The 23,110-nt window shown below is 44.1% G+C and overlaps 2 protein-coding genes across 2 annotated transcripts; one reads left to right on the top strand and one right to left on the bottom strand.

The window, feature by feature from the left end:
• The first annotated feature begins 889 nt into the window (after nucleotides 1-889).
• SAP30 (Sin3A associated protein 30) lies at nucleotides 890-7,900 on the top strand. Its single transcript, XM_059817985.1, has 4 exons — nucleotides 890-1,201; nucleotides 2,670-2,792; nucleotides 5,426-5,524; nucleotides 7,561-7,900. The coding sequence occupies exons 1-4, from the start codon at nucleotides 890-892 to the stop codon at nucleotides 7,681-7,683; spliced, it is 657 nt and encodes a 218-aa protein (XP_059673968.1). The 3' UTR covers nucleotides 7,684-7,900.
• Nucleotides 7,901-11,391: 3,491 nt separating this feature from the next.
• Nucleotides 11,392-13,740, bottom strand: SCRG1 (stimulator of chondrogenesis 1). Its single transcript, XM_009819855.1, has 2 exons — nucleotides 13,505-13,740; nucleotides 11,392-11,446 (listed from the first exon to the last, which is right to left on the bottom strand). Exons 1-2 carry the CDS (start codon nucleotides 13,738-13,740, stop codon nucleotides 11,392-11,394), a joined length of 291 nt encoding a protein of 96 aa, XP_009818157.1.
• Nucleotides 13,741-23,110: the final 9,370 nt, after the last annotated feature.

Genomic DNA, 23,110 nt, shown 5'->3' with positions numbered 1-23,110 from the left:
GGGAGACGCCGCCCGCCCCGCGCTCCCCTCAGGGGCCGCCCGGCCTCCCCCTTCTGCGCCGCGCGTTTCTCGCCTTCCCGCCTCCGCCGCGGCAGGGCAGGGCCGGGCTCGGCCGCCGCCGCACGGCCGCCTTTCAAATCCCAACTGCCGCGCCGCCGGGGAGGAGCCACGGGGGGGAAGCGGGGAGCGGGGGGAGGGCGAACGGGGCCTTTTAAAAGTGGGCTGAGCCGCTGCCGCCGCTCCCGCACGGCGCGCCCGGCCTCCTGGCGGCGGGGGAAAGGGAGCGCAGCGCAGGGCGGCCCTTCCCCGCCGCCGCAGCGGACAAGAGTAGCGGCTCCCGCCGCCGCCACCGCGGGACGGCATCGCCGGCCTCAGCGCCGCAAAGCGGCACGCCGAGCCCCCCTCCCGCGCTCCCGCCGCCGCGCGGCACCTCGGGAGCTGTAGTTCTCCCGCCGCGCCGGCCGCGGAGGGCGCGGCGGGGGCGAGAACTGCATTTCCCGTGGCGCCCCGCGGCGGGGGAGCCGGCATGCGCGGCGGGGCGGGGCGGGGCGGCGGGCAGGTTGCTGTTGTTGCATAGGAAACAGCTGAAGAGTCTCCACATGACAGGGGGGGAAGGAGGAAGTGGGGCGACCCGCGGGGCGCCGCCGCCGCTCCGGTAGCCGCGGGGCTCGAGCAGCAGCAGCCGGCGGAGAGAGTCCTTCCCGCGGCGTTGCGGGCTGGCCGCCCTTGAGGGCGGGCTTGCGTCCCGGTGCCGCCGCTGAGGGGAGGCAGGCAGGGAGCGGGGGAGCGCCCCGCCGGGCCGCGGCGTCTCGCCGGGGAAGTTTGGTGCGGGGCGGGATCCCGCCGCCCTCCCCGGGACTTCCCGCCGGCTGCGGAGGTGGCGCCGGGCATGAACGGCTTTGCCTCCGAGGAGGTGACCCAGCGCGGGGCGGACCCCGCCGCCGCCGCCACCGCCGCGGTGGTGAGCAATGCGGGCTCCGCCGTGGAGGTGCCGCCGCCGCCAGCGCCGCCGGGGCTCGCTCCGGCCGCCGCCGCGGGCTCGGCGGGCGCCGGGGGTGCGGGCGGCCCCGGGGCCGGGCAGCTGTGCTGCCTGCGGGAGGAGGGGGAGCGGTGCGGCCGCGCCGCCGGCAACGCCAGCTTCAGCAAGCGGATCCAGAAGAGCATCTCGCAGAAGAAGGTGAAGATCGAGCTGGACAAGAGCGTAAGTGCGGGGAGCGGAGGACAGACACGGGACCGCCGCCCCCCCGCCGCCGGCGGGGCGGGCAGACAAAAGCGGCCGGCGGGTCCCGGCGGTGCGTGCCCGGGCAGCGGCGGCGCGTCCGGCCCCAGCCCCGCTCCGCGCGGGCCGGTTGCTCCAATGGCTTGGCTGGCTTGGGGGCTTTTAGTGAAGTTTAGGGGTCTCTTTCTGGCGGCGGGAGGTGGTGTTTCCCCTTTCCCCCCCTTTTTCCGTCGCGCGGTGGAGTTTGGCTGGCGCTGCAGCGGCGCGGCCTGAAAGTGCTCTCCCTCTGCGGGAGGGAGCGGGGGCAAGCGCCCGCCCCTCCTGCCTGCTTCTGGGGTCCCCTCCCACCCCTCAGGAGCCGCGGGCACCGGCTGCGTGTCCCCCCGGTAGCGGGAGGGGGAAGAAGCGCGGCCGGGAAGCGCTCCTCCTCCCCGGAGCGGAGCCTGCATGGCTCCTGGCGCGCCAGTTCGTGCCTGTTCCTGGCGAGGGCAGCGCTCGGCTGCTCCGCCTCGCGTTGCGATGTTGCACGTCTCCCCTTGCCACTGGATCTTCCGCTCGGCAGCCATCAGGCGCCGCGCAGCGCGGCTCGGCGCAGCCGGGCAGGGGGAGCGGACCCCCCCGGCGGAGGGCCGGCTGCCGGGCCGCCTTCGGGCGCCTTTTTGCGGAAGGGGCCGCCCGGGCGTTTCGGAGGGGTGCTTCCCCTCGGCCGGTGCCGCGGGAGGTTTTCCCGGCGCGGGGGGCAAAGCAGCCTAAAATGCGCGGCAGCCGGCGCGACTGCTCAGCGCCTCGGCCGGCGCTTCGTGTGCCCGAGGGGCCCCCCACGTCCCCTTTCCCCGGCCCGGGGGTTCCTCGCCCTGCAGGCGCGGTCCCTAAACGCAGCTCCGTGCTTTCGTTGCCATTAAAGCACGCAGCTCTGAAAATCGGGGTTGGTGCGCGGCGAAGAGTTCTCCCAAAGCGTGCGGACCCGTACGAAGGGAAACTTTTAAAAAAGAAAGAAAGGGGAAAAAAAACATGTGTTGCTTGACCTCGCCTAGGTAGTAGAAGTAAAACAAAGGGGGAGGGGGATATAGAGGGGCAATGAGAGCCTGTGGGAACAAGAGCCGGCTTTTTGCCCTCCAAAGAACAACTAAAAGCTTGGGTTTTGTTTGTTTGCTTCCCCATCCCCGAGTTGCGATGAGTGGCCGGAGGGAGGGTTGCACTCCTGTGTCTCTGCAGCCTGTTACTACTCAATCAGTCGATTGCAGCACTTCGGTGTCCTCTGGGCCAAGCCGGTGGCAGTGATCTGTAGCGTAACGCGTTCTTTATTTAGAAGAATCCGCTAGGAAAGCTTCCTCAATTCAGTTAATGTGACTGTGCTTGCCGGAGGGTTGTCTCTGTGTGTGCGTTTATGTCATAAGTCTGGGAGATACTTACGTGGGTTTGATTGAAAGATGCAGTATTACTCTTTTAGGCAAGACATCTGTATATTTGTGACTTCCACAAAAACTTAATTCAGAGTGTGAGAAACAGAAGAAAGAGGAAAGGCAGCGATGATGATGGTGACTCACCAGTGCAAGACATCGACACTCCAGAGGTAGCTAAATAGTTGGGATTTTAATTGTTGTGTTAAGCTTGTTCTTGGTGACTACCGAATCTGCACAGATACCACTCTTTCACCCTTGCAGCTGTCCTTTTTTGGGGGGGGGGCATGCAGGAAAGGGAAGGTTCCTGATTCACTCAGTTCTTAATATAACAGAAGTTAACTGAGTCTTATGGTGTATTTTCTGTATTAATGGTGCAGAGTAGAACGAAAAACATTCTCTAGATTATTTTTAAGTGTCTGCTAGTTCTCTCAGAAAATTGCTATTTTAAATTTTCTCCTTCTTAGTGCTTCCTCTCCAGAATGGTGCTTTGCTACATGTCAGCAAACTGTCTTCTGCAGGAGTCGACAACTTGAAGGGAATTGCACATAGGGCTTGGGATATAAACACTTCACTGCCCCATCCCTCCGATCCTTTTCTTCTGTGCTAAATGGGTCGCAGATGCCTCTTGCAGTTATTCCATTGCCTTAGTCTAACTAGGAAAGTTTGATGGTAGCTATTTGGTTTTACCCCTTGTTCAGGGAAGAGATGTTTGGGGAGCTGTGCAAGAAAGGAGTGGAGAAGGATGGTGCTTTTCCGACCTGTTTTCTCTACTGCAGACAAGTGAAACCTCACCCATTATAGAAGTGAACTGCAACTTTCAAGCCTTTTTCATAGTATAGTGGGAGAGACTGCACTTAAGGCTCTTTTTCCTCCATGTGCTCTGTATTATTTCTGCTACAGCCTGGTTTAGCAGGTGCTCTTCAGTGTGTTAATTTTGAGCAGAGGCTGTCCTGCCTACCTGATCCCTTTTAAGAGGGTTTTTTTAAAGCATTCTTCAGAAATTGCTCCAGAAGTGTTAATTTAATGGCATCCTTATGGTCAGCATCTGCAGATATCAGCAGCATAAGTGATGAAACTGTGTGCAAGAATCCTTGCCTAATGGCACGTGGCTCCAGTCTGAAGGCTCTGGCTAAGAGGATTTTAGGGGATTGGGAGTAGTTTGATGCTGGGCTGTGTTGTTTGTCTGTTAAATATGTGGGACTGCATCTTTGAAAGTTCTGTCTACAGCTTATGTTCTGTGTGACTGCAGGTAGTGTTCTGGCACAGTGGTCATCACAGCTCTCCTGCAAGCCTGTTTTGTTTTCTCATGCAAGGATTATAAAACATGTCACAACCGATGGATAACTCTAGAACAAGAAAGCAAGCTTTTTTATGATGGTACTACTGCAGGAAAAAAACCTGCCTGGGAAGTATTTTTGAGGAGTTTCAGCTGGCGGTTTGGACAATGGCAGCATGTTCATCCCATGTGATTACTGTATGCCTTAGATGCCTGTTGGCGCTTGACCTTCTTTATTTTCAATTGCTGTCCAGTTTACTGAGAGAAAAAAAATCCTTCCTCTGAAGACTTGTAAGGCCCTCCTGTTTCCATCTCAGTCATAACCATTATTACCCGTTAGAAGTGATTCCTACAGGAGGGGAAGAGGCTTCTGCAGTACTGTTAGCTTCTGGGACTTGGTGGAAACCTGCTGCTACTCCTCTGCTTGATGCTCTAGGGTGTGGGTTCTCCACTGTGACTTGGGAAGTGGAATTTGTGCCATGTAAAGTTCAGAATACTAAAGGATACCCATCCTCTATTGCGCAAGGTGGCATCACATCAAGTTTGGCCAGGTTATCAAGTATGCAGCGGGACAGCTGTTGTTTAAATATTCTGTAGTTGAGGCCGCTAAATGAATTTAAAGTGGAAGTGAATTCCTTAACCAATCTTTAATGCAGTGAGTTTGGAGAATACTACTGTAATTGCAACTGATCTAGCAGAATTTCTCATTCGGCCTGCTTTCTCAGCTTGCTTTCCCACTCAGTCATCTGATTAAGCTCTCTTACATTGTCAAGAAGGGTGGGAGGGTAAGCTGTTGCTGGGAGAAGTGACTGTTGATCAGGGTTCATGGGATTCAAAACTGAGGGAGTACTGGGTTAAGGTTGTGTATTTATATCCCTAAGAGGACCTTGTGCAATTCTCTCAACTGTCAGCTCGCACTGAAAAATAGTTTTGGACAACTATGCCTGTGCACATAACTCCTGCATTGTGCTTATGTAGCAGGGATATGTTTGGAGAGCAAGAGCAGCTGTTTTCTTCTCTCACCTCAAGCCAAAAAGACTTTGCGCTCTAGACTTTTTCCTGGTTCTAGTATGCGCTATCTCACGGTGCAGATGTGCTATATCTTGCATGCAACTTGTGTAAAATTTAATAGCTGAAATCACAATAATACGGGCCTCCTTTGAATCAGCATCTTAACAGATGTTATATGAAAGTTGTTACTGGCTTTGTGTTACCATGCTCGAACTGGGGAACAAACAAAAGAAGAAAAACCCAGAACTGATTATAGTACAGTATCGTCCACTGCTAAAGGGAGACAGAGCCGTGCTCGCTAACAATAAAATGCTCTTAAACTGAGCTGGGCTGTTTCCCTTTCTGCTGGAAGGTGTGGAGTGGAGTTTGTTGAAATGAGATCTGCTGAGCTGATGGTCTATGCTTGTGTATCTGTGAGATTCAAAAATATTTTTGAGAGGTGAACTATTAATGACTGAATCCTTCTCAGTTATATTAGATTGTTTTCCTCCCCTCCCCCTCCCCCTTTTCTTCTAGGTTGATTTATATCAGTTACAAGTAAACACACTTCGAAGGTACAAAAGACACTTCAAGCTACAGACCAGACCGGGACTTAACAAAGCACAGCTCGTTGAAGTACGTATGAGTGTTTGTTCCATAATAGAAAATACATCTTGCTCTGGCATGTGGCTTTCTATACAATGTGATCCTTGCATAAAAAGCATATGTAATCTGGATTTTAGGAGAACAAAAGGGAACTGCTTATCTAGCTTCCTTCATTGGCCACAGCTCCTGAGCCAAGTAAATCAAATGTAAAAGTTCTTTCCAGAGGAGGAACTCTTAACTTCCGAAAGGAGTGTGTACTGCTTAAAAATACATAATGTTGAGTTGGAACTAAGATGATCCGCGTGTCCCTGAATATCATAGAATCACAGATCTATAGTCTGCACATCAGTCTGCTGAAAAGAACTAGAAACTGAGAGGTAGCAGTGGAGTTGCAGCAAGGTTCAGACTTTGCTTTAAAAAGCTAGTTACTGCAAATATACGCATTTCTGTATATGTAAAGTATGGAAGCATGAAAAACAGGCTTCTATTGATAATTAATTCTGTTAATTAAAACCACTGAGATCTGTCACCAGAAAAATGGAACTTTATGAATTTAGATTTTTTTCTTACCAGTATTTCTAAAAGTGCTGAAGCTGTGTGCGAGTACAGCTGTATGCGAGCATCTTTGCTGCATGTGACTGTAATTTTAAAGGAATTCTTCTGCACTGCAAAGATGCAGTTACAGCATGTTGATGTAAATACGTGGGAGAACTGGTGATCTTCTCTTAACAGGGAGATACAGCTATTGTTTTTACCTTTGTGCAGTGATACACTCCGGTTGTACTTTGGTTCAGACATTTTGCTGGTCTCTCCCTTAATCTGTGTGGATTAAAGGCAAGGTTCTTAAATGTGGGGGAGATCTCAAGGCTGAGCTATAAAAGAATAGTCCTGCTGTTACTATGAGTAAGAAATTAAAATCAGTCTTCTGTTTTCTTATATGTGAGCTGAGGTACAGCTAGCTCTTGAATTAGCAGGACTGCAAGCAGTTTTTGTTCTGCAAAACTAGCATTTCTAAGGGTCTGCTTTAGGTACATCTCATGAGACATTTGCACTAGCTTACGCTTCTTATGCTGCTTGATGTGAATAGGCAAAGCTTCTGTCATGTGCTTTGTTTGACCTGCAGGTATTTGTGAGCCACAGCTGCACAACTTCATTTACAGTGCATGTGATTCCTTGTAACCTGCCCTGATGTGCAATAGACACTCCTCTGGCTGTTACTTCGAAGTCCACTTTAAAGGACTCTGTCAAACTGTTTCTCTGTGGATTTTTTGGGGGTGGGGTTTGGAAAGCTTTCTAACTTGCTAATTAGGCTAAACATTTATACTTACACCCTGTGGTAGTTAAGTGAACAGTCCCATTTTTCTCACTTCCTCTTGCTAATTTTAATTTACCAAAGTATTTGGCAAAAAGCCAGAGATAGGCTTGGGCAGGTTTAATATTTTGAGTGCTTTCTTTTAAAGTTGGTGTTCATTTTGACGTAGGAAGAGACTTCCGGAATGACAAAAGTGACTCGAGAACTGTTTAGAGATTGTCGTATTTTAGTATTTACAGCATGGTGAATTTTCATCACTGATAGCTCCGTTTTGAAGAGCTGAATTGAATGTTCAATTATAATTCTTGAAGATTCTTGTATTGTCTTAGATGTTTCTATATGTGACTTGATACAGATACACACACACCCCACCCTGAGTAATGAGTGTCTCATTTCTGTGCTGTCGCTCTGTTGATACTCTATAGTCATTACGTGCTTTATAGTCAAGCTTTAACTACACAGATGTAATCCCATGCTTGTTTTGAGAACTCCTTTTTTCCTTGAAAATTTTCTAGCCTTTTTACTCAGGAAATTAGGGTACGATCTGCTATCTTTGCTTCATATTTCTCAATAAAATGGTTTCTGTCTACCTTTTGTATGACTATTAAAGACTTTTGAAAGAGGTAGGCTTTCTTTTTTTTTAGCTGCTTGATCAAGCTTTTAAACTTTGTTTAATGTAGTTAATTTAAATCTGAATCTTCAATTTCTGCATATAAGAGTGGTTATTTAATTTCCTTGTGTTCTTCCTTTATAGATAATTGGCTGCCATTTTAGGACAATTCCTGTGAACGAAAAGGACACCTTAACATATTTCATCTATTCGGTGAAGAATGAAAAGAACAAACCAGATCTAAAGATGGATAGTGGGGTTCATTAGATGGAAAAGGTTGGGACTGAGACTCAGGCCGCAAATCAAAAGACTGAGGGTTTTTGTTGATATGCAAAAGCTTTCTTTGTAACTTTTTTCCTCCCCAGAGAGTTTGTCTCTGTTTTATTTTTCATAACCTTGCTGATTTGTTTGAAAACCGTCTCTTATGAAACAAATTTCCTCAGCAAAAGTATTTTAAATAAATATTGCTGATATTGTTGCTCAAGTGGGTGTGTCTGTAACTTATTTAGTGAGTTACTTGTACCTAATAGTTAAGCTTTGACTAATTATGTAATAATATTAAAATATTTTTCAATTAAAGTGTGCTAAGGATGTATTTATGAATGTATTTCAAGTTCTCATGATGCAATGCCTTAAAAAAAAAAAAAACAAACTGTAGCAAACTTGACAATAGGTTCTTTTTCCTAAGGTAAAAGGCTTTAAATGACAGTTCCAGTTGTTAGTTGGGTAGAAATGGCTGAATAATGTTTTCTTTTTCCCCTTTGGAAACAAGAATTGATTGGGGCTTTTCTGATTTGTTTTTTCATCTTGTCATTGCTTGGATATGTGCTTCCAAGCACTGAGGTATTCCTACTCCTATGTTCAAATGGAAAAAAATGCAGCTCTTGAATTTCAAAGCTATAAGTACGGATGAAAAGACTGCTGCAGCTTACTACGCTGAGAAATCCTTCCACTCAGTAAGAAATCCTTTAGCTGCTGACTTTTTCCATTCATCTACATACAATGTGGCTAAGAACTTAATTGGAGAATGGAAGACAGAGTCTGTGCTGGGTCAATATGATACCTTCTAATAGGCCTACTGTTTCTTTTTCATTGCATGCATTTGCTCAGGCCTGTTTAAGGGGAAAAAAAAAAAACAAAACCAAAACTTACAGTAACATACGAGAAAAATGTCCAGCAAAACTTTTGCTTTTGATTGAGTATCTTAGTAAAGTCTGATGTTGAAGATGATACTATAAATGACTTCTTGTATTGTCATTTTAATTATTGTGCCAGTCTAAATGTGTGGTATATGGAATATGATTTCTTTCTGCTTTAAGCTGTGCACATAGGTTGAAGAAAAAGTGGAGGGGGAAGAGGTCTCATCTTGAAGCTGTGTCCTTCTCTGTTTGAACTTGTTCAGTTAGTATTTGTTGCAACTCTTAACCTTATCAGATGTTTAAAAGTGGCTTCTTAATTTGGGAAAAATGAGAAAGCAGTATTTCTATGGTCTAATCTGCTCGATGTTAATCTTGTGAGGTTTTTGAAAACTACTACTTTGCTGGCATCAGTGCAACTAAGATGCTCCATTTTGCCTTTTTGACCCATGACACTTGCATGGAGCTGAATGATGATAAACCCTAACCTCAAACTGGCTGGCTTCCCAGTAGCTCTCAGTGGCCTGATTTCTTTCACTTGCAGTGTCTTACGTATTTCCACAATAAAGTTCTGTAGTGTTGGCCTAAGTTCAAGATGGTTAGTGATACCTAGCTAGTGGCAGCTAAAATTGGTATTCCTTTGAAGAGATGTTTTAGTGCCCGTTTCACTATAGTGACTATGAAGTTGTTTGCTAAATATCCTTTGCACAAATTGAGCTTGTCATCTTCAAAGCGCTAGTTGGAGAAACAGCCAGGGAGCCTGGCCATGGATAGGACATCTGAAGGAGAAAGGCTTGTTCTCAGAGTGCGTGGCAGGGTGGAATGTTTTCACCTAGGCCTGGCAGGACCTCTAGAAGAAGCTTTGGGAGGGAAGGAAGGTGGGGAGAGAAACAAAAGCAAGTTTCTATGGGAAGTCAGTCTTTAAGTAGTAGCCTAAGTGACCCTCTCCTGCTGCATGTGGAAAGGTGCAAAACTTTTCTCCAGTGGATTATGGATTTTCCTTAGCCAGGAGTGGTGGAAGGAAAGTAACTAAAAACCACCTACTAAATTTACTACCCAGATTTGTATCTGCCTTAAATTTTTTGCTACTGCTGCTTTGGAAAGCTGTGAATACCAGGCATATGCAACATGATTTATGTAGAAACTGGATGGCACAAACAACAAGTTACGTGCCCTTATTACTGCTAGAAGCTTATAGAGGACTCTGCACAAGAGCAGATACCGTATGTTTTCTTAGCAGAGCATTGACTTTGGATATTTTGACTGTGGGTTGCCAGATTTATGGGTTGTTTTTTCCCCTTAATTGATGATTTGGTAGGAAGCCCAAATGACTCAGGAATAATTACACAAACCAGGCTTAAAAAGCCTGGTGACACAAACTGTTTGTTTAACAGTCAGTAGCCTAAAAGTTACTTGGCAAAAATAGTACACACAGATTTACTTGAAACATTTATTATTAGCTATGTATAATCACCCCCCCTCCCCCACTAGCCAACCCTCGTTTACTAACAGAGGAAGAAAAACAGTCATTGTGGTACTTCATACTGCATGTGAAGTAAGTGGTAAACCGGGGGTGGCAGTTTTCATGGTGTAATATTTTAAGGTTATTAGATGAACAGTACACTTTAAGTGGAAAACCTGAAATACCTATTTCAGTACTACATGCCCTCCATGTGACTGACTTGATAGCTAAAGAGTTTTTATATGTAAGGCAATAAGCCAGGCTTACTGCCTGTGAGCCTGGCTCGTTCAGGTGGCTTTCCTTAAACTTACAAAGGGACATAAAATATTGGCTGTTTTTCTCTTGCACTGTAATCAGCATTGGCATGTGTTGAAAGGTGGCTGTGTATCTACAGCCTAGATCACAATACCTCTTAAAAATTAAGATGGCTACTTCTAATATTTTGAGATACCTGTTTGTCTTCATTTCCCTAGGTATTTCCCTACAAGTCTAGCCTAAAAATAAAAATCCAGCATTTTAATTTAATTCTGTATTTATATAAATGTATTTCAAACAAGGCTTGATTAAAAAAGCTGCTTGAGTGTGGATTTTTATGTTGCCTTAACAGACCTTGCATCAGTCTGATCCTCTTCAGATGTCTTTCTGAATAGATATACTCTATTGTAATTGTTCTAGTATTTTAAAAGTTCAATGTTAAGATTAAACCATTCAAGGTTTTACAGATTCCATAGTTAATGCAGGTGACTGGTTAGAAATAATTAAGACCTAAGTGTGCTTTAGTGCTAATAATGTGAGTTTTGACATTTTTTTTTCCCAGTGGAATTGTCAAATATGAATGATGAAAGTTTGCCTTTTGTATGTGCATGTATTTTGTTTAAGATGCCTAAATATAATGTGGGAGGCTGTCTGCAGAAATGCCAGGTACTGAGTAGCTTCAGCTTAAAACATTAACTGTGTGGCGGCAGTAAAGCAATAGAAAGCTGTGCTTGCGGTAGGTTGCTACGAGACTCACGTTCTTAACCACATGAAGGCTTAAGCTTGGAGTTTCTTCATCAAAACTAGTTGAGAATGTGTGCTGAGTAACATGAGTTAGGCTTTTTGCTGGGGGATGCATATTAGGATGCATTAAGAGCTTATACAGTCTTTTACACCATTATGGAAATTAAGGCAGCTACCACATCTGACAGGAGAATTTCTTACACATCTGAGATTCCAAGAAGGTATAGAAAGGAAGTTTTTCTAGTGTAAAAAGAGTCCCTGTCTTGTGGTTAGGAAGTTTTTTTTTGTTGGTGGTGGTTTTGTTTTTTCCCCCTTGAAAGCATTATTACATGATTGTACAATAATGTCTGTTGTCTTCACCAGCAGACTTGATGTCCATCACTGACTGTTGCAGGGAATCACAAAAGATATCTGTGGTCCAAAGAAAATATCCCTGAAAGATATTACCAGATATTTAAATAATTAGATTATTGCTTTATCAGAGCTTTAACATGACATTCATTTCCAGTTGGGGGGGGGGGGTTAGCTTTTGGTAGGGTATATGTGGAATTAGTGTGTTTGTGGGATGCCCTTCCAGCAATGCAAATACAACTGCAGATCTGTATGAAGATACTGTATTTCTACCTCTGCTGGCCTGGTTTGGAAGCGATGGCAAAACTTTTATTGCCTGACCAGAGTGGCAGGACTCCACCCTGGTGTTTTAGCTTTGAGAAAGTAAACTTACCAAATGCATAATTTTAGAAAAATAAAAAAAGAGTTTCCACATGTGCACGCATACTGTTTAGTGCAATTTGTCCTGAAAGCAGACCTGCAAAGTAGGTCTTCAGTACTTCAGGATGGTTGAAGGAAGGCCTCCTTACATATTTATATCAAAGTAAGAGGCTTTCTTAGGCTGCTTAAAGCTCAGAGGTTGAAGCTGGAAACCCAAAGTGTGCTTCAGGGTGAGGACACCATATCTGGTTTTAGAGAGAGTGAAGTATGAAAAACTTACTTAAACCCTGCTCTCAGTTTGAATGTGAGGTTTCTAGCTTTAGAAGTCATTCCCACTTGGTTCAAATCTAGTCCCCTACGGAGTGCTGAAAAGTTGCCTTTTATCAGATTTTAGGGGACTTGAGAAACTTGGGTGCTAAGAGGAGCACATATAAAAAGTGATGGCATTATATAGGCAAGCAAAAATGACATTTTAGTGGCCCTGAAGTATTGATAAGTTTTGAGGTGTTGATATTTTTAATCTAAATTTCCTGAAGAAAAGATACTGCTGGAAAGCTGAATGAGGTAATACCTCTTAATACAGAATCACAGAATGATAGGTGTTGGAAGGGACCTCTGGAGATCATCTAGTCCAACCCCCCACCAGAGCAGGTTCACCGAGAGCAGATTGCACAGGAAAGGCAAATTTTGAATACCTCCAGAGGAGACTCCACGACCTCTCTGGGCAGCTTGTTCCAGTGCTCTGCCACCCTCAAAGTAAAGTTCCTCCTCATCTTTAGATGGAACTTCCTATGATCCAGTTTGTGCCCGTTACCTCTCGTCCTGTCACTGGGCACCACTGAAAAAAGACTGGCCCCATCCTCCTGGCACCCACCCCTTCAGGATTTATAAGCATTCATAAGATTCCCCCTCAGTCTTCTCCAGGCTAAAAAGACCCAAGTCCCTCAGCCTTTCCTCATAAGAAAGATGTTCCAGTCCCCTAATCATCTTTGTAGCCCTTTGCTGTACCCTCCCCAGCAGCTCCCTGTCCTTGAACCGGGGAGGCCAGAACTGGACACCGTACTCCATTTTATTACTTCGAACCAGTATGGGCTGGCAGTGTTTATTAACTCAATGTTAATTTTGTTGGGATGTGCATTCCTGCTGTAAAACAACAAAAACCCCACGGTCAGTGAGAACTTCACCCTTCAGCTTCGTCAGCAGTGCCAGCAAGCCAGAGAAGTGTTGATGTTCTTGGGCTAAATCTTTTTGCTCCCTTGCAGGCATTTGTGAACCTCTGTTCCCCCTGTGTGCTTTCCTACTTTAAACAGCTGTCTTTACAGAATCATTTATTCAACTGACGTATGTGCGTATGCCTTAGAATAGCAATACGCTTCTTTACCCTGGGACAGAAATCTAATGGTTTTGTTTATGGTCCTGAAAACATCTTCATTGCAAAGTGCTGTGAATAAGGATTTGATGTAGTTCTCATACTTAGTTTAGATCAAACAGAAGAGTCAAAAGCTGGGTGATTTAAATGCTAAAGTCCCCTATAATAGGACATGTAGGTTTACAAAATATGCTAAGCAAGTCCTAGGTGAGCCCCTGAAAAACAAAAACTGAAAACTGGCAGCATATCAGGTAATTGGCTATATCTCGCTACGCTTTCAAACCATCTGAAGTGATGCATTTCTTTAAAATGATAGCTTATTCCTCCAGTGGAAACTGTAAAATGATGGAAATAGAATGGGTGGTCATACAGAACTGTGCCTGTGTGTGTGTGAGATGAGCGTGGTCTTACTTTGGACAGCAGAGCAATTCATTCAAGTTGCAGTAACAGATCACCTCGCAGCCCTTCCCTTCCCAAAAGTGATCTTGCAGACCATCAGCGATTTGTCGAAGGTTCTCCATGCCTTCAGGGATGTTGTGACAGTTGTGGTCTTTGAGGGCCCTCTTGTAACAAGAGGGACGCGGGTGAGGCGCCGCGGGAGTACCCAGGAGGGTGCTCAGCACAAGCAGCGCCGAGACCATCTTCATTTTTGCGGAGCTTCCTGCAGCAGGGTGCTAAAGAGAAATGAGGTACGTGACACAGGTATAGCTGTTGAACAGATCTCTTTCCCCAGTTTGCTTTCTGGCTTGCATTTTTCTTTTCTTTCCTGTGAACTTTTGGAGGTTTGAGCCTCTGTGCTGGAGAGTGTTTTCTCCCAGGAGGTAGATAATATTGCAGCAGAATTGATATTCATTACTTTCTGTGCAGCCTTGGGAATCCTTTCATCGTGAATTGAGGCTTCTGTTGCTGGCAATTTTGTTGTTTCTTTGGCCTCTCACCTTGAGAAAATTGCTTTGAGCTGGCCGTGTTCTCTCGGTGGTGTAAGTGAATGTATTGATTGCTACCAAACCGGGGAAAATGTCTGGGTGTGTTCCCTTGCCTTCCTGGCCATTTTGCCTGTCGAAACATGAGTCACTCACATAAAATTAATAGTATCTTTCCCCATCAAAGTTGTGGAAAAACTGTCTGCTGATTGAATCCTCCGTCATGGACTGCTCGAGAAACGGAAGCATTAAACAGCAAAGGAGGCTGAAGTTCTCTGCAGAGCTGTCCTGGACGGCGCTCTCTGCGATTCCTGCGCTGCAGGCTCTGGTATGATACAGCATTGCTGAGAATTTTTTCTTTTTTAATTTTTTTTTTAGTACTGCAAACTGCTTAGCTGAGTCTTGCTACAGGAGGTCATTATGGTTTAATTGATGCTGCTTTTTAAGAGACAGGATAAATTATCCCTTGCAAAACTCAGCTGTTGGTGACTAGGCTTTCCATCGTCTGCGTGAGCTTCTTTAACACTGGCTCTGCTGTTCTGTGCTGCTTTGCACAGAGAGTGACCATGCCACAAAGCTTTGGATAAAACCCTTGAACTTGCATTCGCTTTTAAATAAGCATTTTGAACAATGCTTCAACCTAGACTTTATTGGTATGAGGAGAGAGAATGGGTTTCTTACCTTTCCTCATGTTTGAATGAAAGGTGTCTGATACCTTACTGATTTTAAATAGGAATTCTGCTCTGCAAACTAACCTAAAGCAGTGGTCAGCTCTGCCCGGCGAGCTCTCCCTGAGTGCTCCTCACTGGACCTCTTAGCCTCAGGGAAGACTTTGCTGCCCTTCACCCTGTTGGCACTTCGGAGTCGATCCCCGGACACTACAACATTACGGCCTGGTTCTAGTCTTTCTTGCAGGGCTGCAGAATAGAGGGCTCTAGACTAACCCAAAAATAACCAGGAATAAAGCAACGTCTGATCAAAGACTGTCAAATGCCAAGTTAAGATGGCAGAGCTATTCACTAGATAAGAAAAAAAATAAGGCATGCCAGCTGGAAGTCACTAAGACAATAAATAGTACCACTTGGGTTATTTTGTAAAACTCCTGAGGTCACCCTTGGAAATACAAACAATAAGCTATTAAATGTTTAAAATTACTGTATTTTGTGGTAATTTTTCCCGGATAGTTACATCACCACCATAGCTATCTTGCTGATCTTCCATTTCTGCAGCCAGTGAATGACATGCCAGAGACTCTAGCTAAGAAAATCTGGGAATCTGGATTCATATTAGAGGTAAAATATGACACTTCAATGGTCTTCAATTATATTTTTCCATAAGATTTTGTGCAAACTTGTTTTTTGAACCCCAGTGGCCAAATAAAGTATTAAAAAGCAGCCAGTATATTAAAGAACATGACTGAAGTGAGAGGGGAAAATAAGCTCTTGTGTATTTTTGAACTTCTGTCATAGAAGCAAAATTCATTGAATGATTCCTTTTAGTTTCCATGAACTTGTATGTGAACTTTTGAGAAGGAGACTCCTATAAACTACTAGTAATGGAGCCTTGGGGATCTATTTTTTAATTACCTTAGAGTGCAGTATTGAATAACATACTGTCTTTATTAGTTTTAGACCTCAAAACTACTTCTCAAATAAAGTAAACATTGTTCTAACTTTGCCTGATGTTGTTTTTTAGACTTGAGTAAAGAATCTGTATTATTATAATAATGGTTTTATTTTGTAGGAGTATAAACACTGCAGTTGTGAGGGTTCTGCTAAGAGAAGTCTAACGCTCAAAGAGAACAAGTTTGTTTATACTATACCTTGATAAATGCCAATGTCAAGGAGTACAATTTCACATTCTTCTGTTCAAATAATTGAGTTTAATTATCTAAATATTTAATGGAAGAAAATTTCTATGAAAGAGAAATTTAGGAAGCAGGGGGTTTATGCCTTTGTTTCCTGTGATTGGATTATTCTCTGAGTTCTTCCCCTGAGGATGAGGCATTCATCATATCTTGCTCTTGTGTACATTTTTTTTTATTCTTTCCCTACCTGGAGTTCAGCTGTAATGCTCATTTGAATCTGTTGCCAGCTGCCTGTCTGCTCAAAATTAATAGGAACTCATTCTGTCCTGAAAATGGGCAGATTTTCTATAGACTGTCAAATTTATGTATTCAAAAATCGCAACCTACAATTTAAGGTAACTCAGTACTTGCCTTGGAATATAGCAGACTATTGCTGTAGTGCGTCATTGAGAGGGTTTGTATGGGCAACTGCCAAAATCAGTATTAGCAAAATCAATATGCTGGTGAGCTACGGATAGACAGCTTCACTAACAGGTCAGTTACACATCTTACCAATGCTCAGCATTGTTATTATTCAGAAAAAACCATTTATTTTATTATAATTTTATTTCTGCTTAAATGTTTCCTCTGTTTTTTTGCCAATCATAACCAAAAGGAAACTTCTGGTCAAAAGACCTTTCTTCAAAAGGTTATTCCTTCCCTGTGAGAGAATGGTCCCTATTTGCAGATGAAAGACTGCCAAGGACCTGAAGTGTGTCATCAGCTCCCTGCATAGGACTGATGCTGATAAACTCGGCAGACCTTTCAGATGCAGTAGTTTTTTTCTGACAAACTGCTGCAACTTCTTTTTCTGCATATGGTTGCGCAGATGATAGTATGTTACTGATTGCCTAGGTAAAGAACAGAGCCTAGTATGTGCATATTTATTTCAAAATGCATGTCAAAGACCTTATCTGCTTTTGCATACCACAGAAACAGTCTTTTCTCATCAAACAAATCAGGGAAATGTGATGAACGAATCCAATCACTAAGGTGACTCAAAGACTCATTGCTAGCAAGCACCCTCTTACATTTCTTTATTTTATAAAACCTTCTGAAAAGGTAGCAATGCCAATCATGCTAAGCCTGACCAGGTTGCTCTATCGAGATTATATAATTTCAGATTCTAGCAGGAGTAAAGCCAGCTGAAAATCTTTAAAACAAACTCCTTGCTTTTGCCTAAGTTCTTTTCAATGAATTACTTTGGTTACTTTGACATGGTGTAAGTGAAGTTTGAGACCAAGTGCAGCTGGGATAACAAGTGCTTTGAAATAATTTGGAGTTTTGTGTGAAGGAAAATGGTTAGCTTGGCAATAAACACGGTGAGTCAGGAATCAGTGCTATCCCTGCTCGTTCCGCTGAGGGTTTTTGAATTATCCTGCCAGGCAATTTGGCACCATATGCTCTTTGGATCTGCTAGATGCCGAGGTGGTCAGAAAAGACCAAAGAGAAAAAAAACAAGTTTCAGCCTTCTTGGCCGAGAAAAACAGGGCAATCTTTCATGAGAAGTGATGCCCTTTAAAGGTCACATGATATTAGTAGGAGCTCAGGTGTTAGACATAGGGGATAGAAATAGGGAAAACGGAGAAACAGCACAAAATGTGTATTTCAGCACCTGTAGAGATCCTTCATGTTTGGGAAAACATTAAATATTTACAATTTGGTCTATCAACCATTAAATATACCCTTCAAAGTTATTAAGCAGGCTGCATGTCCAGTTGCCTAATGTTGAAAACAAGGAATACATGAATTGGTACACTTTTGGTATATGATCTTTTCCAGTCTGTCCAGTGGCATGTGCTGCGTGAGTAAGTCGCACTTGAAGTGAAGCAAATTTAGTATATATTTGCTTCTTAATATGCACTGAGTTCAAGAGCTAAAAATATCTATTCAAAATAAAATGTCTTTTATTGTTTATTTCTTTGTCAAGTTTCCATTTCAGGATCACCTGTAAAATGCTGAGCTAGGCATTTAACATTTAGGTGTGTTAGTGCATAATAGGTTTATTAGTGCATTCCTAAGAAATCATTACACAAGAGCTGCATAACTGATATTATTATGAAGAAGTTTTTTCCATTAAAAAAAAATTCCTTCAATCTATTTTGCTTGAACAGTTGGTGCATTGTGAGGACAGCAGCTAGTCCACTGAGGATGAATTCAGTGAATTACTGCTTTGTAATTACCATCAATACCATGATTCTTTCCAGAAATTGAGTTCTCATTAAAACCTATTTAGTTTTCTTAAAGACAGCAATTCTTTGTGAACACACGTCCTCCGATTTTGCAATATTATTGAGCTCTGGAAGGCAATACAGTATGTTTAATGACTTCAGATGTTAATATGTAGCATCCAACTTCGAAAAAGAGCAAGATAGTGAAAGAATTCTCTTTAGCTGGATCATATCCATGCATCTGTCTTGAATAGCATCTCTTGCCTACAATGTATCTGCCTCTCCCAAATCTTCTCCTGCATGTTCCCATATATATTTCTAATTCTGTACTCTGTAACTAGCATCAGCAGAACAAGTGCATGAGGATAATTTCAGGAGCAAGACATACCTTTCTCTTCTGCTTCACTCCCTTTCACTTTCTTGGCAGCTGTATCTTTTCAGATGTACTCAGAGAAAGCGAGAGCTAGCGGGGATGAGAAGAGGGAGGGCTGACGGGAGATGCTGTACAAACAGCCCTTTGTTTGTCCTGACTTCTGCCTGTGACTGACACGCTCTCTTCTCCAGCGAGGGGCCGGAGGATGGGCTTCGAGCACTACCTCTTTCAGTCACTGCCAACCTAGACTGGGGGGGAAAAAATGAACCTATCCTTTCCAGCAGGAAACGGTTAGTTCATCCAGGATCGGATGAGAAGGTGTTTCCTCAGAGAGCAAAGCTTAACATCCAGAATGGGGGAAGAGGAAACACCCCGTGGAATAACTGTGTCTTGCTGTGGAGCACGAGCAGGCTGGGGGGAGCGGGAAGGAGTGGACTACCGGGATTGCACAGGCAGAAGAACGTTGTTGCATGACAGATGCCTTATTTTGCATTGGGCGGGAAGAACAGACCTTGCCAGCAATCTCATGCAATACTTTAATTCCTGACTTGGGGATTCTTTCAGTTTTTTGAAACTGAAATAATAAAAAACCTGTAATTACTTTAACCAGACTGCTAATGCAGCATACTCAATGATGCCATGCATTGCGTTCCTTACTGACCAAAGATTTAATCGAGAGGTAAAGCATTACATTGAACGGTATTTCAGAGGAAGTTGTTTTAGACTAATATAGCTAATCGAAGGATCTGGTATCATAAAAACACATAATGAGGTTCTTAAATGGAATTGAAGTAGTATGTATTAATGAGAAAATAGTCTTGGGGATAAAGTGTGTGTCCTCATTCTATTATGGCCATTCTCGATCTGTTTTGTGATGTGGATAGAGAAGTATGATTGCACCGTAGCTGTTGAGCTGTAATCTTTACACTCTCTAGTCTGTGTTGTTTTGATTCTGTTGTTGCTTTGTGAGCGTTTATCTATTGGGCTGCTTCTAGCACAGAGGTTTGTTAGAAGTACAAAAAGGTGCCTCTGCTCAGCTGCCTCAATTTACAATTTGATGTCTTGGTGCTTGTTCAGTTTGATTTATCATTCAGGCCAAGATACCAGAAGTAAACTCGGGTGCCTGAAAGAGGCGCATGCCCCATCTTCTGCTGCCTCAGCAAGGAGAGTAGATAAGGGCACAGGTGCTTAGAAGCAAACCTCCTGAAACTGAGCCTACGTACTCATGATGGGCCCATGCAGCAGGGTATTCCCCCTCTCTGCTGGCGATGGGCAGCCGGGACAGCTGAGAGCAGGATGCATGGTTGTACCTCTACCTCTAATTTAGATTGGAAATGTCAGGCAGGACGGTTTTTGCCACTCCTGTTATGGACAGGGCAACTTAAAAGGGGAGGGAGGAGGTAGCTGCGGGCAGCTGCTGTCAGAACAGGACATCCTTGCCTTTTCAGGGTGACAAAACGCCTGGTGCTGGCTCTGCTTTTCTACAGAAATTCTTTTCTGGTGCGGATCCTGGCCACGGCCGTCCGTGCCTTAAATGAGATTATCCTAATGCCTCTGGGAATACGCAGCGTTCCAGGGCAGTGCCCTGCGCGGGAGGAGGTTGTGAGCCCAGTGCTGCTGGAAATCAGCAGGGAAGTGGCTCTAAGCAGGGATAAAACTCGAAGGAGGGAATGGGACCATATTGTGCTGATACTCGGAATTTGGGTGCCTTTTTAGTTCATTGCAAATAAATTTTGGTATGAGTAATTTGAGGGTTTTGTCAGAAGATGTAATAAAAGTGTATTAGGATTATTCCCTTGCTGCCATTTAAGTTCTCTTGTGTTTTCCAGGGAGTATCTGTGTTTCCAAAACACATTTTGAGAGCCCTGTTTGGACACCAGTCCACTGAACTGATAGTTTTGTTTATAAAGTGAAGTGTGTGAGGGCTAGTGTCCTTCAGGAAATGTCCTGCTGCATATTGAGAAAAGACAGTTCTAACAAAGCTGGTGTTTTGCTGGTGATTTTTTTTTCCCTCTCCCTTCATGGCTCCATGTGTGATGTTTTCAGTCACTGAACACATTCAAGAACAGAAGGAAATTTTCTCCCTTATGATGCTGCTTCAGAGTAGAGACTGGGAAGCAAATTGGGATTTGGAGGAAGCAAAAGTATTAGGGAATTTCAGTAGGGAAATGCAACCCAAGAGGAGGTAGGAGAAGGCTGCTGTAGGAGCAACTCTCTGAGGTGTGAAAAGTGAGGTAGTTTATAGGAAAATGCATTGAAGGGCAGGGGAGCCTGCAATGGGAGAAAGCAAAGTGCAAAGCAGTGCTTCCAGATCTTGCCTCCTTTCCCCTTTCTCCACTTCGGCCCTAACCCGTTGCCCTGGATGTCTGTTTCTCTGCTGACCCTCTCTCCCTGTCTCCAGCCCTGGTGGCCCTTTCTTAATTTTCGGTTTCCTCCTGCCTTTTTGCTCCAGCACCGTGTCCCCAGCGGGCTCGGCAGCCGCTGTCTGGTGCAGGCTGGCGGGGTGCCAGCCGTTACAGAGGGGTACGGAAAATTGCAGAGGCTTTTTGTTCTCCACCGTGGCATCTGGGAGCTGCAGGAGAACCGTAAGGAAATCTTGCTTTTTCACCCTCCTTCATCTGCGTAGAGACGGTAATCATGAATCACGTTCAATTCCTTATATTTAGAGTCCCCGTTTTCGATGTATATGTATCCCTGTTCCTGGCTGAAGAGGTATGGCAATATTAGAGGTAAGATGCAAAGTAGAGCTGCTTTGGCGTTTTTTTATCCTCAGGCTGGAGCTGTTGGAGCCAGCAAGAAGTGATGGCCCATGAGGAGGCAGTGGCAGATGGAGGCAGGAGGGGGTAGTGACAAGGTAGCAGCAGCAATAGGAGAGAAGTAGTTTTCAAAGGAGAATGGCCCCTGGTAGGGTGAGAAATAAGAAAAAAAAGGCAGCACTGAAATTCAGCTGCAAAAGCGTGGCTGCCTCTGACATACAGCATTAGTCTAGACTACATTTGTGTAACGTGCCCTGGAAAAATAATCTTACTTTTTGATTTTTATTTTTTTTTAAGTACTCAGCATTCTAAATGTGCTTTGCATTTTTAACGTGAGCCACACAGGTTTAACAAAAAGGTTTAGCTTTTTTTCTGTAAACAAAAATCAATTTGCATCTTATTGTATCCTTGATACCAACATTCAGCTCTTTGCAGGCTGACAGTGAGAAATAGCGATGTTTCTCCACTCACATTAAATCTTCTTAAAAGATACCACTTAGCCTATGAGTCAGCTAGCTCATTAATACATAGAGTTTGTATGAGAAGAACTATAAGGAACCTGAAAACCTGATTTTGGCGGATGATGCAATCCAAAACCTATACTTGAAGATTGTAAAGGAATGGAAGTATTGTAGGGATGCATAAAGTAGTAATGACAGTGCCAGTACAGCTAAGACATTAACTGCTGTCATCGTTTGTTACAGGCTTACAGTAGGTAGGGTGCCTTGGAGTCTATCTTCAGCACAATGGATTTTTAAGCAAAGGTAAAAAGCTTATATGCTCATTTTGCAAATATTCACATGTGTAAACCAAATATAACTCGCATTTCACCCCTGATGTCACCCTTTCAATCACTCAACATCTATAATGTCAGTCAAAAGTTTGTGCTTTTTACTTCATGTAACTTTAATTTTGTGCCCTTTGTTCTGTTGAGGATAGATTTGAGAAAACGTCTGCACTCTTAGATACTCCGCAATTGCCTTTGCAACTCCTGCATCTGGTAATTTGCTTTATACCTTGTACCTGCATTGGCCTGAGTTTTCTGAGTTTCCTGGAGCACTGTTCATTGTTCTGAAGAAATCAGGGGGCACAGTCGTTCTTGCAACACTTCTTCTGTCTCTTGCCTTTATTGCTGGGTGCCACTTTACTTCCAGAGGCTGTTCTCTGTGGAGTCCCAGAGCCCCTCTGCTTCCTCTCTCTCTGATTTTTGGCTTCCTGGTTTTGCTGTTAGTTTTCTCAACTTTTTCTGCAGGCTGCAGTCTGTGCTTGGTTAAAATATGCGACACAAAGCACTGGTCTAATCAAAGGCATCTTTTAGTGTATTTCCTCAGATCAATGGTCTATTGGCATGCTCAGGCTGTTGCTGCTTTTCTATTAAGGCAGAGAGGACGCCATATATTCAGAACCTGCTGATGCTATGAACTATCAATTCCAGACAGGCCAAATGAGTTAATGTTTTATGTGTGTATGTATAAAGTCTGGTGTCTTAGACTAGGAAAAGAATCTGAATGTGTTATGGAAGTATTACTCTAAACTGGGAAACTATTCCCAGTTACCAGCCGTCACAGATACTGATACCTGGAAGTCCATGCCTGGTCTGATTCTTTTTTGATTCAGAACATTATGGGTTTTTGTTTGGGGTTTTTGTAATGCTTTGCTAGGAATTAGTTGTTGATACTTAAAGGTGCCAGGCCTTGAGGGTGTGGAGCATTCTGCAGCTGCTGGAGTTGGTTGGTGCCAGGGGTCCGATGGAAAACCAAGAGATACCTTTGCCTCTCTCACCTATGCTAATTTCTCTGTAGTTAAAGGAAAAAAATGAAAAAGCAAAACAAAAACCCCAAACTTATGTTAATTATAAGGTCTGACTTGGTTTTCCTTAATCATCACCACTAAAAACATTACAGATGCTGCAGTGACTTTTGAAGTCTTTGACCACACCGCTGCCTTT

This window comes from Gavia stellata, chromosome 5, assembly GCF_030936135.1.
Source record: "Gavia stellata isolate bGavSte3 chromosome 5, bGavSte3.hap2, whole genome shotgun sequence".
Lineage (NCBI taxonomy): Eukaryota > Metazoa > Chordata > Aves > Gaviiformes > Gaviidae > Gavia > Gavia stellata.
The sequence above is the reverse complement of the archived record's forward strand: the minus strand, read 5'-3'. Positions and strand labels throughout refer to the sequence as shown.